The 16206-nt window shown below is 43.6% G+C and overlaps 1 protein-coding gene across 11 annotated transcripts in view; it reads right to left on the reverse strand.

Annotated features, from left to right (window-relative positions):
- celf2 (cugbp, Elav-like family member 2) overlaps positions 1-16206 on the reverse strand; it is a 1088079-nt gene that overhangs the window by 553875 nt on the left and 517998 nt on the right. For all 11 annotated transcript variants that reach the window (XM_073066515.1, XM_073066516.1, XM_073066517.1 and 8 more), the window contains one exon: positions 4999-5034. Coding sequence is in view for 1 of the 11 variants with exons in the window: in XM_073066509.1 (XP_072922610.1) it covers positions 4999-5034 (36 nt within the window). In the remaining 10 variants the exon portion in view is untranslated. Of the gene's footprint in view, positions 1-4998; positions 5035-16206 lie in introns of those variants that run through there.

Here is a 16206-nt window from a genome sequence, read left to right on the forward strand (position 1 = left end):
AAATAAGAACAGAGTGCAGAATATAGTGTTACAGTTTCTCTGTGGTGCAGTTAGACAAGAAGGTTCAAGGCCCCAACGAGCTAGATTGCCTATTTTATAGTTCCAGAGGACCACTCAATAGTCTTACAACAGGATAGAAATCTGGGGTTAGATTATGTTGGCTGCTTTACCAATGCGGCAAGAAGGGGAAGCTGGTTTCCATGACGTATTGAGCTGCGTCCATAATTCTCTGTAGCTTCTTGGGGTCATGGACAGAAGACTAACACACTTTGGGTTCCAGACTGACTGACACCTTGGTTTTCTTGTCTTGTCTTGTCCATACTGCACCAACTGCCGCCACTGGGCTATAAACGTGCAGGAGCAGTGTGTGGTTACGTGCCTTGCTCAAGGACACACACGCTGCCTCAGCTGGGGCTCAAACTAACAACCTTCAGATTGCTAGCCCAAAGCCATAACCACTTGGCCACGTTTCCAGGTTTTGCTCTAAACTTTGGCCCTCCCTATCTCTGTAATCTGTTATAGTTTAAGAGCACACTGTGATGATTGCAGTCCTCCATTTCCGGCTGTTGGCTAATCCTGGATTTGTTCTTCTCCAGCACTTGTGCCATACCCTCAGCTGCTGAGCCCCGAGCTCTGGAATTCCGTTCCTGAACACTCCCGCTTCCTTAAATGCTCCTAAAAACCCACCTCAATGACCTGCCTTTGGATTCCAAATGCCGTCTTAAGCAGCTCAATTTCAATTAATGATTGATTATCCTCTGGTGAAAGTTTTAAATGCAAGTTGTTATCAATAATGGTACTCCTGGTGGCTTCAATCCAGCCATCTGTGGTTTCTGACCGTTCACTTTCCTTACTATTTAAGTTTCAATTAAAAATAGGAATTGCCAAACAGAAACATTCAGAGGTCCAAAAATGGTAGTTTCCCACCGTGGTCCAGAAGTCCATCTACTTACTTCTATTAATGAAACTGGAAATGAGCTGTAGTCACACAAACAAAAAGGCTATGACCTGCTACTAACTATATCCATAAATGTTGGATTGTGCTGTGGAAACTGATAGAGTCATGGAACTATAGACTACTACAGCACAGAAGTAGGCCATTTGGCCCATCCAGTTGATGCCAACCCAGTCTTCTACCTAGTTTCATTCACCTGCACACCGGACCATAGCCCTCCAACTCTCAGGCAATGTGCTGTATAACATCTGGCTAAATCACATTATCACAAAGAAAATAACGGTAGGTATTTTACACAGAGAGTGGTGGGTGCATGCATGGTGCCAGGGGTGGTGGTAGAGACAGATTCATTAGGGGAATTTTAGAGACACATGGATGATAGGAAAATGGAGGGCTATGTAGGAGAGAAGGGTTAGATTGCTCTTAAGAGTAGGCTAAAAAGGTCAGCACAACATCATGGGCCAAAGGCCTTGAGCTGTGCTGTAATGATCTATGTTCTAAGTTCTATTCCTTTCTTATCCACGTATCTATCCTAACTTTTGTTAAATATTATAATTGAACCGACATCACTGGCAGATGATTCTGCATTCGCTTCGCCTTCAAGTGAAACCTATGACTTCCCTAAATCTATGATTTCACATTCTAATCTCACCCAACTTGAGGGAAAAAGCTTGCATGTATTCACCCTATTTATATCCCTCGTAATTTTGTATTCCTCTATAAGATCTCCTCTCTTTCTCTTCATCTACTCAACCTTTCCCTATAACTCAGTTTCTCAAGTCCTAGCAAAAACCTGTGTTCGATTTTTCTCAAATCTTTGTCACCTTGTGTGACTCTACATGTGGGTCTCAGGTAACTTGGGCATTCTGGAACTCGAACCTCTGGCACTGCTACTAAACCCACAAGTTTTCCCCTTAGGCTTCCACTAATGGTCGCCGTGGTGGGTAACTCTCAGACATTCTGCAAAATGTTTGTGCTCTACTTGGTCTTTAGGCTTTCCCTAATAACTCTCCGGCAATGCGCTCTGCAACATCTGGCTAAATCACATTACTGCAAAGAAAATAAAAATTAATTGCAGATTAAAATCCATCAACTGCTAATCAGCCCTGAATTATTCACAGCTCTGCTAATCTAGTTAAAAACTGATAAGGATTGACAAAAATAAATATGACTGACAAAATAGGCTGCATAAGCAACCGCCATATAGAGATATTTGTTTGCAGTTCTAACCAAGTGCAGTTAATAACTTTATTTATGTAGAACCTCCAAAGCTTCTGAGAAACTCTCCAAAGGCTTTACATTTCCTTAAGTAGTTTTGAAATGTACCATGTGACTGCATACTTGGGAGAACATAAACCATTCTTCTTGCAAATTATCTTCAGATGCATTTCTAACTTCTGCTGGCTACTTCTTCCGATTCAGTATTCCTCAGAGACCAAGTTTTCCACTGGACCAGGGACCCTAGCTGGCATCCTGAAGACTTTCCAATCATTCCTTTTGTATTCAGCTTGGCAGGCGGCCTGCCCCCCGAGCCTCACCATTGTGTGGATTCACCCAAGCTAAGCTGTTACTCCAGTTACACATAAGTTACAGTTGACTTGCCATTGAAACTTCAAACCAGTGACTCCTTCCTTGGAGGAATGTGAAAACCTGGTTTGGGAGTTCAAGGTGAAGTCATCCGGGGGAAGTTTGAAATGGCTAAGCTTGTCGGGTATACAAAATCTGTGCGACCTCTGCCTCTCAGCCATTAGATTTCCTGTGCAATGAGTTCTAACCTCCAGGACGAACATAGTGGACGCATTGGAGCACCGTACCACCCAAACTTGGACTAATATTGGCATTCTTGATGCTTCACCTTCCCAAGGGAATCGAGGCGGAAGCAATGAATTCTGGTCTTGCCACTGGTATTTATTGCTCAAGAATGAATGGGAACAAGTCACAGAGCATAAACATGTCCCTCTAATGGGAACAGACTTGAACCTGACTCAAATTAAAGGGCAGGTTCATGTGAGGAAATAAAACATTTTGCACATGAATAATTCCTTATTGTCGAGCCTTCTCACTATTGCAAGCACAGCTTTATAAAAAGAACTGTTACATGCCAGGACTGGGATTTTGGGAGTTATGTTCCAAGTGTATAGATTTCAACAATGAGACCCTTTGGTGGGGGTGATAGCTGGGAATGTCTCTGTCAATTTTTCAATGCTTCATAGGCCAATAACACAATTTACTGACTGCAGGACATAGATTGGGTGCCCATTTGTTTAATAAAATGTAATAATGCCATAATTTATAATTGAAAGCCCTGTATTTAGTGAGTTCAGGAAAAATATTGTTCATTAAAGTGTTGGTAATACCAAATGCAGTTTCCACATACATTGTACACAATGCCAACTCCTGTTGGCTCAACATGCTCACCTATATTGATGACTCATCATAACACTTCAAGTTTAAATTTCTCATGCTTGAGTTCAAGTTCTCTGCTGGTTTTGTTCCCCCTGAACCCGGCCCTACAATCCTCGCATTGCTTCACTTAGGACTCCTGTGCACCTCCACCATTACTAGCATTAGCATCTCTCCCTGATCATCTCTGCTCTCTGCCTTTCTCAAGAACAGCAGCAGCACTAATCTATTTCCAGTCTACAGGTTCAACGTTGCCGATGTCCCAGTTGTTTTGTATTGTCAACCAGGTAAAACATAACACCAAGCCAAATTAGGAGATGTTATTGTCTGTTGACAAATTGCTTGGTCAAAGAGTTGGTCTTTAAGAACTGTCTCACAGGAAGTACTGAGGGTTTAGGAAAGAATTCTGGAGCTTGGGGATTTGATTGTTGGAGGACAATGGTGAGACAATTAAATTTGGGAAAGGAAGAGTATGACTTTGGACAAGTGTAGATTTCTTGGAGGGTTCTAACACAGAGGTAATAATAAACAAACATTGGCGAGACCATGAAGGGATTTTAAAGTGAAGACGTGGATTTAAAGCTATGTTGTTGCACAACCAGCAGCTGGTATTTGTGAGCAAGCAAGCTAAGTCGTGGCATGAGGTAAAATCAGTAAAATTTACTCATTTAAGTAGAAATCAGTGGAGTTTTGTATAGCAACGCACACAAAATGCTGGAGGAACTCATCAGGCCAGGCAGCATCTATGGCAAAAAGTACAGTCGACATTTGGGCCAAAACCCTTCGGCAGGTCTCGGCCCAAAACGTCGACTGTACTTTTTTCCATGGATTCCACCTGGCCTGATGAGCTCCTCCCACATTTTGTGTGTGTTGCTCAGATTTCCAGCATCTGCAGATTTTCTCTTGTTTTGCAGTTCTGTATAGCATAGGGAGTAAAGTGAGGAAGACCAAATAGAACTGTATTGTAGTGGTTCAGCTTGGAGGCAACAAAAGTCTCTCTGCTGTTAGCGACCCTCTTGAAAACCCATCTGCTAGACCAAGACTGCAGTCAACCCTTCCAGTAAACATTTTGTTTGCTTCATGTTCTCCATCAGACATTTTGGGGTATCTGCTCACTTGAAGACACCAGATCAATGCCCATTGCTTTCTCCACAACATGCTTACTTCAGAATAAACCAAGAAAGAAGGGCAACATGTGCACGCTTAACCTTAGGGGTAAAAATTGCAGAAAATGAGGAATTAATTAATCCAACTTGTCAACTTGGTAGATGTGAAAACATTAGAGGTAATTGGAAAGATAATCGGATGGAGGTGATTCTAACCATATTTCTTTGCATTGATGAGCGATATGTGACAAACAGTTTTCCCCATCTGTAATTCTCTTGTAATGTTCAGTGGAATTACAGAGGAAGTAATAAGGATGTACAAGGCTTCAAAGCTGGACAAACCATGCTGGTATTTATGGACACACTCCCACCATCTTAAACATCCACTCAAATTCCATCCGTGTGATGTAATCCAGGCTCATGAAAATGTTCCACACTGTAACAAGCACTGTTTCACGATCCAGGTTCAAACTAAGGAGAAATACAAAACCATCCAACAAACATATTTTGCTGTAGAGAATGCCAGGTGCCTACCTTTGTAATGATCCAGTTATCTCTGTGCTGTTCTGTCTGTAAAACAGAAACAAAGCATTAACTTAAAAATAAGTCTTTATGGATATATTTCAGTTTTCCATCCTAAGTATCACTGTAATTATAGATACATGATGGTTAGCAATAAGCCTAGGAACATCACCATCACCTGGAAGTTGCCCTCCAAGTCACAAATCATCCTGACATGGAATATATTCAAGGAATCTTTTACAACTCATGTTCTCATGATTATTTTAATGTTTATTTGCACAGTTTGTCTCCTTTTTGCACATTGCTTATTTGTCACTCTTTGTTTATGTATGGTTTTTCAGATTCTGTTGTACTTATTTATTTTTCCTGTAAATGCTTGCAAGAAAATGATCCTGAAGATAACATATGGTGACATATCCACTCAGTGGCCACTTTATTAGGTACCTTTGCACCTAATAAAGTGGCTGCTGTCTATATGTTCCTGGTCTTCCTGCTGCTGTAGTTCATCCACTCCAAGGTTCAAACCAGTCTGGCCAATGCTTCTCCGGCCTCTCTCATTAAGAAGGTGTTTTCGCCACAGCACTGCCATTCACTGGATGTTTTTATATGTTTTCTGCACCATGCTCTGTAAACTCCGGAAGCCGATGTGCGTGAAAATCCCAGGAGATTAGCAGTTTCTGAGATACTCAAATCATTACATCTGGCACCAACAATCACTCCACTGTCAAAGTCTCTTAGATCACATTTGTTCCCAATTCTGATGTTTGGTCTGAACAATAACAGAACCTCTTGACCATGTCTTCATGCTTTATGCATTGACTTGTTTGGCTGATTAGATATTTGCTGTAACGAGCAGAGGTACAGGTGTATTTAATAAAGTGTCAAATGACATATGTCCTTTGTTACTAAATTTACTTTAAACTTGGAACTTTCATTCTTTCACTGTCACTACATTAAAATCCTAGAACACTCTCACACACATCAAGCAGTTTAAGAAGACAGCTCACCACCAGCTTCTCAAGAGCAGCCAGAGATGGGCACCTAACTGGATGCACAAGAGACTGCAAAAATCTGGAGCAACAAACAAACTGCCGGGGAAACTCACTGGATCGAGCAGCATCTATGGGAGGAAGGGAACTGTTGATGCATCAGGTTGAAAACATAATGCATGGTGGCTGTGACCTGAAACGTTGACAATTTCTTCAATTTCCCACAGATGCTGCTTGGCAGCCTGAGGTCTTCCAGCTGACTGTTTGTTGCAATTAAATGCTAGCTTATCCTTTAGATATAATGAGCACTGATGACAGTATAATTACCAATTAGTGAATTTGTTACTGCTCTTAGTTAAAGACCTGTATGGCTGGTACACACTGATTACAAATTGGAATTCCCCTCTAACATTTCCCCTTCCTCACTGCTGCCAATTGTTTTGAGCAAAGACTTCAATGGACATTGAAGTTTCAACACTCTAGGTAGTCTGCTGCAGGGAAAGGCATGGTCATTGCTCCCACTTTGAGTGGCCTCTTCCGTGCAATGGAATGCCGGAAGCCTATGCACAATAAACAAGAGTAGACAGTAGACAAGAGTAATCTACAATATGGCATCAAATCTATCAATATTAGGCCGAGACAGAGTGGACGTGGAGAGGATGTTTCCAGTAGAATATAGATCATTACAATACAGTACAGGCCCGTCGGCCCATGACTTTGTGCTGACCTTTTAATTTACTTTAGAAATCAACATAACTCTACCACATAACACTCCATTTTTCTATCATCATAGAAAAATCACATGATTTTTCTATCATGTGCCTATCTAAGAGTCTCTTAAATGTCATTGGCTGTCCACTCTATCTTTGCGTCCTATCATTGTATGCACCCCTATTAAGTCACTTCAGATTCTCCTTCGCTCCAAGTGAAAAGCTCCGCTTTACACAAGTTATCCTCATAAAACATAGTCTCTAATCCAGACAATAGGCATCCATTGGTCTCCAGCGACCATGGATTTGTGCCTTGGAAAGTTTCCAGGGTGCAGGCCTGGGCAGGGTTGTATGGGAGACCGGCAGTTGCCTATTCTGCAAGTCTCCCCCTCTCCACGCCACCGATATTGTCCAAGGGAAGGGCAAGGGCCAATACAGCTTGGCATTGGTATTGTCACAGAGCAATGTGTGATTAAGTGCCTTGCTCAAGGACACAACACGCTGCCTTAGCTGAGGCTTAAACTAGCAACCTTCAGATCACTATACCAACGCCTTAACCTCTTGGCCACGCGCCAACAATCCAGACAGCATTCTGGTAAATTCTCTCTAAAAGCTTCCACATCCTTCCTGTACTGAGCTGACCAGAGCTGAACATAATACTCCCAAGTGTGGACTCACCAGGGTTTTGTAGAGCTGCAACATTAACTCGTGACTCTATCAACTTGTGCGGGATCAATGAGGATATGGGCATATGGTCATAGAACCCAATATCCCTCTGTACTCTCACATGGCTAAGAATCCTACTATTAATTCTGTAAGCTGCCTTTAAATTTGGCCTTCGAAAATGAATCGCTTCACACTTTTCTGGATTGAACTTCATCTGCCTCAGAACAGAAGCTCATTCCTTTAGAACAGAGATGAGGAGGAATTTATTTTGTCAGAGGGTGGCGAATCTGTGGAATTCATTGCAGTAGAGGCCACGTCATTGGGTATATTTAAAGTGAATGTTGTTAGGTTCTTGATTGGTCAGGGTGTTAATGAATACTGGAAGAAGGTGGGTAGGGCTGAGAAGGAAAATATATCAGCCATGATAAAATGGAGGAACAGACCCAATGGGCTGAATTGCCTATATGTGCTCCTATGTCTAATGGTCTAAATCCAGTTCCTGTTCCCAACCTGATGTGCTGTGATTAACACTTGTTCCTCCTGTCGTCTTTTGACTTGGGTCAGTGTATTGAGCCATCTGTTTCGAACCCATTCTCCAATCTCATTTACGATTAGCTCAATAAAATATTATTAGACTAGCTACAGAATCCAATCATCTTTCTTTGGCTGCCTACAATGAACACATTTTAAATAACCTTTCTTTTATTTTAAATCTGCCTTGAAGAAGTTGACCTCAGTCTGGGTTCAGGTGTATGGAGAATACAATGATTATTTATGTTGAAACACGATTGGATAAGGATAGACGTGAAATATACATGTCTGTCAGTCAACACACTGACAGTCTGGGATGGGTCAGAATGTCTCATGTTCCTTTGTAATGCATCAAGATATTCATTAAATGAAAGTCAGGAGGTTTGCTCATGAAGAAAATCGTTTGATTCTACATTCTGAACATTGTGTGACAAGACTGGGCTTTGGTAAGAGATTAGAGGGAGTTTATGGAAAAACAAAAATTGCTAGAACTGCTCAGTTGATCAGGCAGCATGGGAGGAGATAACAACAGTTAACAGCATTTGGGAACGAAAGTTAGAACAAGTTGTGAAAGTGCAGAGGAGAGCTGGAGAGAAGGTCAGTGATAGTGTTTTACTACCCGAGAGAGCCTGGTCAAGACCAGTGAAGACCAAAAGGTGTGCTGGGAAGAGGTGAAAAAAAATATTTTTAAAAGATTAGCTTGTACATGTACATCGAAACTTACAGTGAAATGTACTGTTTGCGTCAATGACCAACACAGTCTGAGATGTGCCGACAAATGACTAAACCCGACCTGTACATCTTTGGAATGTGGGAAGCACGAAGAGTAAATCCCCACAATCACAGGTAGGATGTACAAACTCCTTACAGATGGTGGCAGCAATTCAAGCCTGATTACTGATTGCTGGCGCTGTAAAGCATTATGCTAACCGCTGCACTACAGTCCTGCCCAACAAACAGCAGGAAACAAATACAATCTGAAATTACCAGGGAGAAGAATAGAAATAAGTCAGCACCAGAAAATAGAAATTTAAAGGCCCACTGTTTGTTACTTCTTGGTCAATCATCTGATTGGGACCTAACTGGTACACACACACACACGCACACACACTTACTCATAGACACATGGTCAACACAAAAGACTCTGCAGATGCTGGAAACCCAGAGAAACACATACAAAATTCTGGAGGAACTCAGCAGGTCAGGCAGCATCTATGGAAGGGAATAATCAGTTGACGTTTCAGGCTGAGACCCTTCATCAGGACTGTAAAGGAAGGGAGAAGAAGAAGGTGGGGAAGACAGAGGAGCACAATCAGGCAGTTGAAGGGTGAGGGAAAACTAGATGGATGAGGAATCTGGGCGGGGATAGGTGGAAGAGGTAAGGGGCTGAAGAAGAAGGAATTTGATGGAAGAGGACATTGGATCATGGGAGAAAGGGAGGAATGAGGGACACCAGAGAGAGAAGGTGGGCAGGAGGATAACCAGGATGGGGAATTGGAATAGAGAGAAGGGGAAGTGAGGTGAAATTACCAAAGTCAGACAAATTGATGTTCAAGCTGTCATTTTAGAAGCTACCCACACTGAACATGAGCTGTTGCTCCTCCTACCTGAGTACCTGAGTGGGGCCTCATCATAACCATAGAGACGGACATGTTAGAATGAGAATGGGAAGTGGAAATTTTAAAAAAACGGGTGACCACCAGGAAATCCTACCTATTTTGGCAAATGGCAACACACACCACAATTGGTAACTTTTGCGTGTGTGGTGTGTAGTGTGTGCAGGCACAATAAGATGACACAGACCCAGCAGCAGCGTGTAGCTGTCAGGTAACTGTTCCACGTTAATGAATACACAGAATGCACACACAGGCTCCTTCCACATCTCAGAGCTGAAAAGGAAGCAAGCGATCCTTAGCCCCACGGGGACTGCCTAAGCAGAAGCTGCGGATCCATATGTTCATGTGTTTCTATCTATTCCTCTATATTACCAGTGTCAGCATATTTCTGAACAGATTAAAGCTTCAATCTCCACCACAAATTGGCCTTCTGGGACTGGAAGTTTCCTCAAGTTCATTTCTAATGTACTTGCTTCCTCTACAGTTTGGAGGAATGGAAAATGGCCGCGTGTGAACACTTTGATTGGGACATCAAAGCCATTGCCACAGCAAAAACCTCACAGGTTTGACAGACTTGGGTCTTGCTCCAATCTCTCCACTGAATAATCTTTGTGGGAGCTCACTCTGTCCTCCCAGGGGACCACAACCTTGTTGTCCTTTGGAGGTTTCTGTGCCTCAATGACCCGGAGAGCTATGTTGGCCGGAGTCTGGGCTTTATGCTTTGGCTCTTGGTAGTGTCACCCATGCAAACAGGTCAAATGGTAGAGGCCAGACTAAAAGTGGTCCATCTGTCCTCCAGGTTTGGAGGACCGGGCTAACAACCTTGACTGGTAAAACAAAATTGTTAAGGAAACAGCAATGAAGAACCCTTCTATATCTGAGTACACTGGTATTCCTGAGACTCCACCAGGAACTTGGATGGCTGACAGTAGTGAAAACTGAGAGGAAGCTACTGACATGATGAACACCACCAGAGATGGAGGACCTTCACTGGTCGCCTAAACACAAGCGGAGTAACGGGCAGTAAGTGATAGCTACCTCCACATACATACAGTAATGCGATCACTCAAGTTCAGTACGATGTTCTCCTAAGGGGTTGCCTATTGATGAATCCAGATGTTAGGGTGGATTCCCTTAATGGAGAATGCCTGTGGTGATTTTGTTTAATGTGGGGGGGGGGGGAGGGGGCTGATGCACAGGCAGCCACCACACAGTCCTTGACAGATAGGGGCCAGGGCCAGTGGCATTGAATGCAAGACGACTCGAGACCCTTCACTGCTGCAGCCTTCCTCCGCCTTCACTGCCATGGTGATGTGTCATCATATTCTGCCAGCTCCACGGTTGAGGTCTTGGTTATATCGCGCTTTGTCTGGAACCTCCCCCTTGGCCTCATCACCAAGAGCTAAACGCCAAGTGGCTGAACTCCAGACAGCATCACACACACACACACACACACACACACACACACACACACACACACACACACACACACACACACACACACACACACACACACACACACACACACACACACACACACACACACACACATTCTATTAGGTGCCACAGTAGCACGGCACAACATGATTATGCCTCAGGCCGTTCCAAACTTTGCAGTTCAATTCTGGTGCTCTCTCCCCATGAGCATGCAGGTTTCCTCTGGGTGGTCCGGCTACCTCCCACAGTCCAAAGACGCAGTGGTGAACAGGTTAATTAGTCATTGTAAATTGTCCCTGTGCTTCGGCTAGAGTTAAATAGGTGGCTTGCTAGGCAGTGTGGCTCGTTGCGCCAGAAGGACCTGTTCTGGTAACTCTAAATAAACTCAAATAAATGAAGCTGGCACTGCATATTTCTATAAGAAAAATAATATAATGAAGCCAGTAGTTTATTCCACTGTTCACAGCTGAGAGATGGTAATGCAGATAAACTAACTGAGCGTGAGATAAAAATGCACAGAAATGGGTCGTCAGACAGCAAAATCAAGGATGGGAGGTATGGGGCTTTAATTAGTGGCTTTGCCAGTGATGCTCACTTCCCCGAGAGAATAACAAGTCATCATCATTAAGCTGATGGATGACGAGTTGGGGTATGTTGTGACGTGGAGAAAAAGGGAGAACCGAGCAATAGGAGAGCTGAAGCAACTCGTACATGGCACAGCACCACAGGACAGTATAGAGGCACAGTCCAGGAGCAGGCTGATCTGGAAAAGATGCTCCACATCTGCCCCTCCACTCTACTTTATCTGAGTGTGCCGGAGGGGGAACCGATGGAGGAGGAAAGGGGATCAGGATGTGGGTGTGGGAGAGGGAGATGCAGAAAGAGCACGTGAGCAAAATGGTGCGCTTGTATCTGTGTATGTTTGCGCGTGCGCGTGTGTATGGTGTGTGTGTTTCTGTGTGTGTATATGTCCATTGCTGTTTCTGTGTGTATATATGTCCGTGTGTTTGTATGTCTGTGTGTGTTTCTGTGTGCATGCCTTGCTGTATTATAGGTTCAGCTCTTTACAACATACTTCATAATGGTGGCTCATGCTGAGGTGTTTGACGTTGCGGTGTCCGCTGAGCTTGCAGACGTTTCAATACCAGTTGAGGCGACATCCTCACTGATGCGCAATTGTTGGTGTTTCTCTCTGGAAGTGTTCACATTTATACATGCCACATTCACTTACCTCAGTCCTGATTGGCTACCCCTTCAGATGACCTTTGAATTCTCATTGCTCTCATTTCTTTGGCTCCTGGGAGCTCATAGACGGCGTGTATTTCGATATGTCTGCTTATGGAATTATCAGAAGAGAACCACGCTTCTAAAAATTCTTGTGCCTGCTTCATGTTTGTCTGTGGCAGGACCTCGGCGGTGTCCCAGTGGAAGTAGTGCATTTCTCGGTCTTCATGGACTGAGATTGGCCAGTTACGAGAAAAGCTGCATTAGCACCTTATATAAGAGAGCACAAACACACTGCAGCACCACCGAACTTCTGGCCAGAGAAGACAAACGTGTGTTCAAAGTGCTTCAGAACAATTTACTTATGAGAGAAAGTCACGCAGACTTTACTCAGCACGCATTGAAACAGGTGACCATGTCCAACATCAAGAATACCTCAGAAATGACAGCTTGGCTGCTCGAACCTCACAGCATCACAGTCGCTCACAAACCAATGGTGACTTTAAGGAAGCTTGTTTCAGGAACCAAGGTGCCAGTAAAGACAACCTACAAAAGCAACGTGGCGTACAGGATCACCTGTGGAGACTGCAACAAGAACTGCATCGGCCAGACAGGACGTAAACTCTCAACTCGTTTACGGGAACACAAACTGGCGATACAGAGACACGATCCACTGTCGCTGATCTCAACACATGAAGGCCGAGAAAGACACTGCACAGTTTCCGGGGCAAGCAAACACGAAGGTAGCAAGGGAACTTTTAGAAGCATGGTTGTCTTCTGGTAACTCTGTAAACAAACATATCGAGATGGACACCATCTATGAACCCCAAAAAACCAAAGAAATGCAAGCCAATAGAATTCAAAGATCAGCTGAAGGGGTAGCCAATCAGGACTGAGGCAAGCGAAAGGGAGCCTATATAAATGTGAGTACTTCCAGAGAGAATCCCTAGCAACTGTGCACTGAGGATGTCGCCTCAACTGGTGATGAAACGTCTGCAAGCCAAACTCAGCAAACACCACAACATCAAATACTTCATAACGAGGTTATTTACAACTTTCTCTCACTGAACTGCAAGACCTGAGAGGGTTTCAGAGAGAGTAGTTACGACCCAACCACCTTGTTGTAGGTCTGGATCCACACATAGTCCAGGCATAGAAGTGTAGCTGATATACTTTCTAATAGGACCCGATGAACCAAATGAGTTTAACCATCCCTTCAATGCAGCCATGCCAAAGAGCAGAGGTTAAAGATCTCCGCCCAGTAGTTGTTTGAGGTATCCACAGAATACTAACAGTACTGGGCAGGTTAAGCACAGGATGCTTCTTCAGGATGGTAGAGGAGTCCAGGTGCACAAAGTCAACAGTCTCAGAATAAGACTGAGACATGGAGAACTTTATTTTCTCTCAGAGATTGGTCAACCAATGGAATTCTCTACCACAGAAGCAGTTGAAGCCAAACCACTAAATATATTCAAGGAGAGTTTGATAATTTCCCTGGGGGGGCGGGGGGTCGAGGTTGCACGCCATCAAGTTCAAGAACAGTTACCTCCCTTCCACCATTTGGTTTTCCAGCCAACTGGCAAAACTGTACCACTGCAGTTTAGCAACACTATGACCAATTTAATCACTCCGCACTAAAATTTGCTTTGTTACTTTTGTTCTAATTGCTTTCTTTCTTTTAACAATTGTGTATAACTTACATTTATGTCTCGTTTGTAATTTTTGCTATGTGCCTGTGAGGCTGCTGCAAATGAGTATTTCATTCCTCCCATGCATACGTCTACTTGTGCAAATGCTAATAATAGAACCATAGAACATTACAGGACAGAAACAGGCCTTTTGGCCCTTTTTGGCTGTGCCGAACCATTTTTCTGCCTAGTCCCACTGACCTGCACCTGGACCATATCCCTCCATACACCTCTCATCCACGTACCTGTCCAAGTTTTTCTTAAATGTTAAAAGTGAGCCCGCATTCACCACTTTATCTGGCAGCTCATTCCACACTCCCACCACTCTCTGTGTGAAGAAGCACCCCCCTAATATCCCCTTTAAACTTTTCACCCTTCACCCTTAACCCATGTCCTCTGGGTTTTTTTCTCCCCTAGCCTCAGTGGAAAAAGCCTGCTTGCATTCACTCTGTCTATACCCATCATAATTTTATACACCTCTATCAAATCACCCCTCATTCTCCTACGCTCCAGGGAATAAAGTCCTAACCTATTCACTAATCCTGACTCTGAATCACAAGCGGAACTCCATTCCCCTTCTACAGTCATTTGGGGCAAGTGGACAATTTGCCCTGTGGACAGTTTTCTGAGGGCACCTACAGTCATTAGGGTTCCGTTGCTGTCGTTCTGAACTGGGATCCCTTCCTCCCCATTTCGATAAAATCAATCAATCCACCTTGTAAGAGGGAGGGACTTATTTTCCGTGGAGGACAGCCTACAGCCACAAGCAGTGAGAGGGGATTTTATCTCCTTGTGGTTTCCTTCTAAAGCGAAGGCTGCAGTAAATATTTATACTCAATATTCTGTATTCATCCGTGATGACCTACAAAACACAGCCTGAACCAGCATCACACTCAATTAATGTCCGAAATCAGAAGAAGCAGTGGTGTTTTATTGTTACTGCTACCCCAGTCCCTTCTGGGATCTTACCTTCAGACACCGATGAAACATAACAAGACTTCAGGGTTACAACTGCAGCTCAATGCGTGACCTTAATTTCAAGGCTTGCATTTACCAAGGCTTTGAGTTGCAAGTGATTTCCCCAGAGGAGGAAGGCAGATATCCATCAGGGTCATAAAGTTGACAATTTATCTTCGCTAAGTTTTGATGCCCGTGGCCTGACGCTGTGATATTCGAGGTTTGGAAGGCCTGTATATTTTTTGTTCAATCTGTGTTTTATTTATGACTAACACTGACTCCGGCTACCAAGCTTCCTATGAAAGTAAAGAGTTCAACACCTTAAGGAGAGCCCTCCGAGGTTTCTCTCCCTTTAAGATGATGATCAGACTTGGGCACAGTCCTTGTCGATTATGCTGCCTTGAATCCTATGTAGTAAGCACATTCCATTACCTTAGCTTCTTGCAGGTCAACACTTCCGGAGCCCTTGCTTTACACGGAATCAGAGGTGAAAGGGCTGCTTTATTCCTCAACAAACTGCTACAATAAATATTTTACAGAGCATGGCCTACTGGATGGTTGAGAAGACCGGTGCGTGATTGATCCGCTATGACATCAGACTCTACTTAATATAAAGTTTGTTGTCCCTTTGCACCATATCTACACTGAAATAGCAGACACAAGAGTTGTTCCTATGCCTCTGCTCTCCTGGAAGAGGATTAAGATAGATACATAGATAGAAAGATAGATACTTTATTCATCCCCATGGGGAAATTCAACTTTTTTTCCAATGTCCCATACACTTATTAATTAATAATTAATTATATAGCATTAATAATAGCTTTTAAAAAGTTCTTAAGTAGTTTACTTAAATACATTGAGTCCTAACCCCAGCACTTTAACATATCTTACTCCTGGCGGTTGAATTGTAAAGCCGAATGGCATTGGGGAGTATTGATCTCTTCATCCTGTCTGAGGAGCATTGCATCGATAGCAACCTGTCGCTGAAACTGCTTCTCTGTCTCTGGATGGTGCTATGTAGAGGATGTTCAGGGTTTTCCATATTTGACCGTAGCCTACTCAGCGCCCTTCGCTCTGCTACCGATGTTATACTCTCCAGTACTTTGCCCACGACAGAGCCCGCCTTCCTTACCAGCTTATTAAGACGTGAGGCGTCCCTCTTCTTAATGCTGCCTCCCCAACACGTCACCACAAAGAAGAGGGCGCTCTCCACAAATGACCTATAGAACATCTTCAGCATCTCACTACAAACATTGAATGACGCCAACCTTCTAAGGAAATACAGTCGACTCTGTGCCTTCCTGCACAAGGCATCTGTGTTGGCAGTCCAGTCTAGCTTCTCGTCTAACTGTACTCCCAGATACTTGTAGGTCTTAACCTGCTCCACACATTCTCCATTAAT

This window comes from Hemitrygon akajei, chromosome 14, assembly GCF_048418815.1.
Source record: "Hemitrygon akajei chromosome 14, sHemAka1.3, whole genome shotgun sequence".
NCBI classification, from domain to species: domain Eukaryota; kingdom Metazoa; phylum Chordata; class Chondrichthyes; order Myliobatiformes; family Dasyatidae; genus Hemitrygon; species Hemitrygon akajei.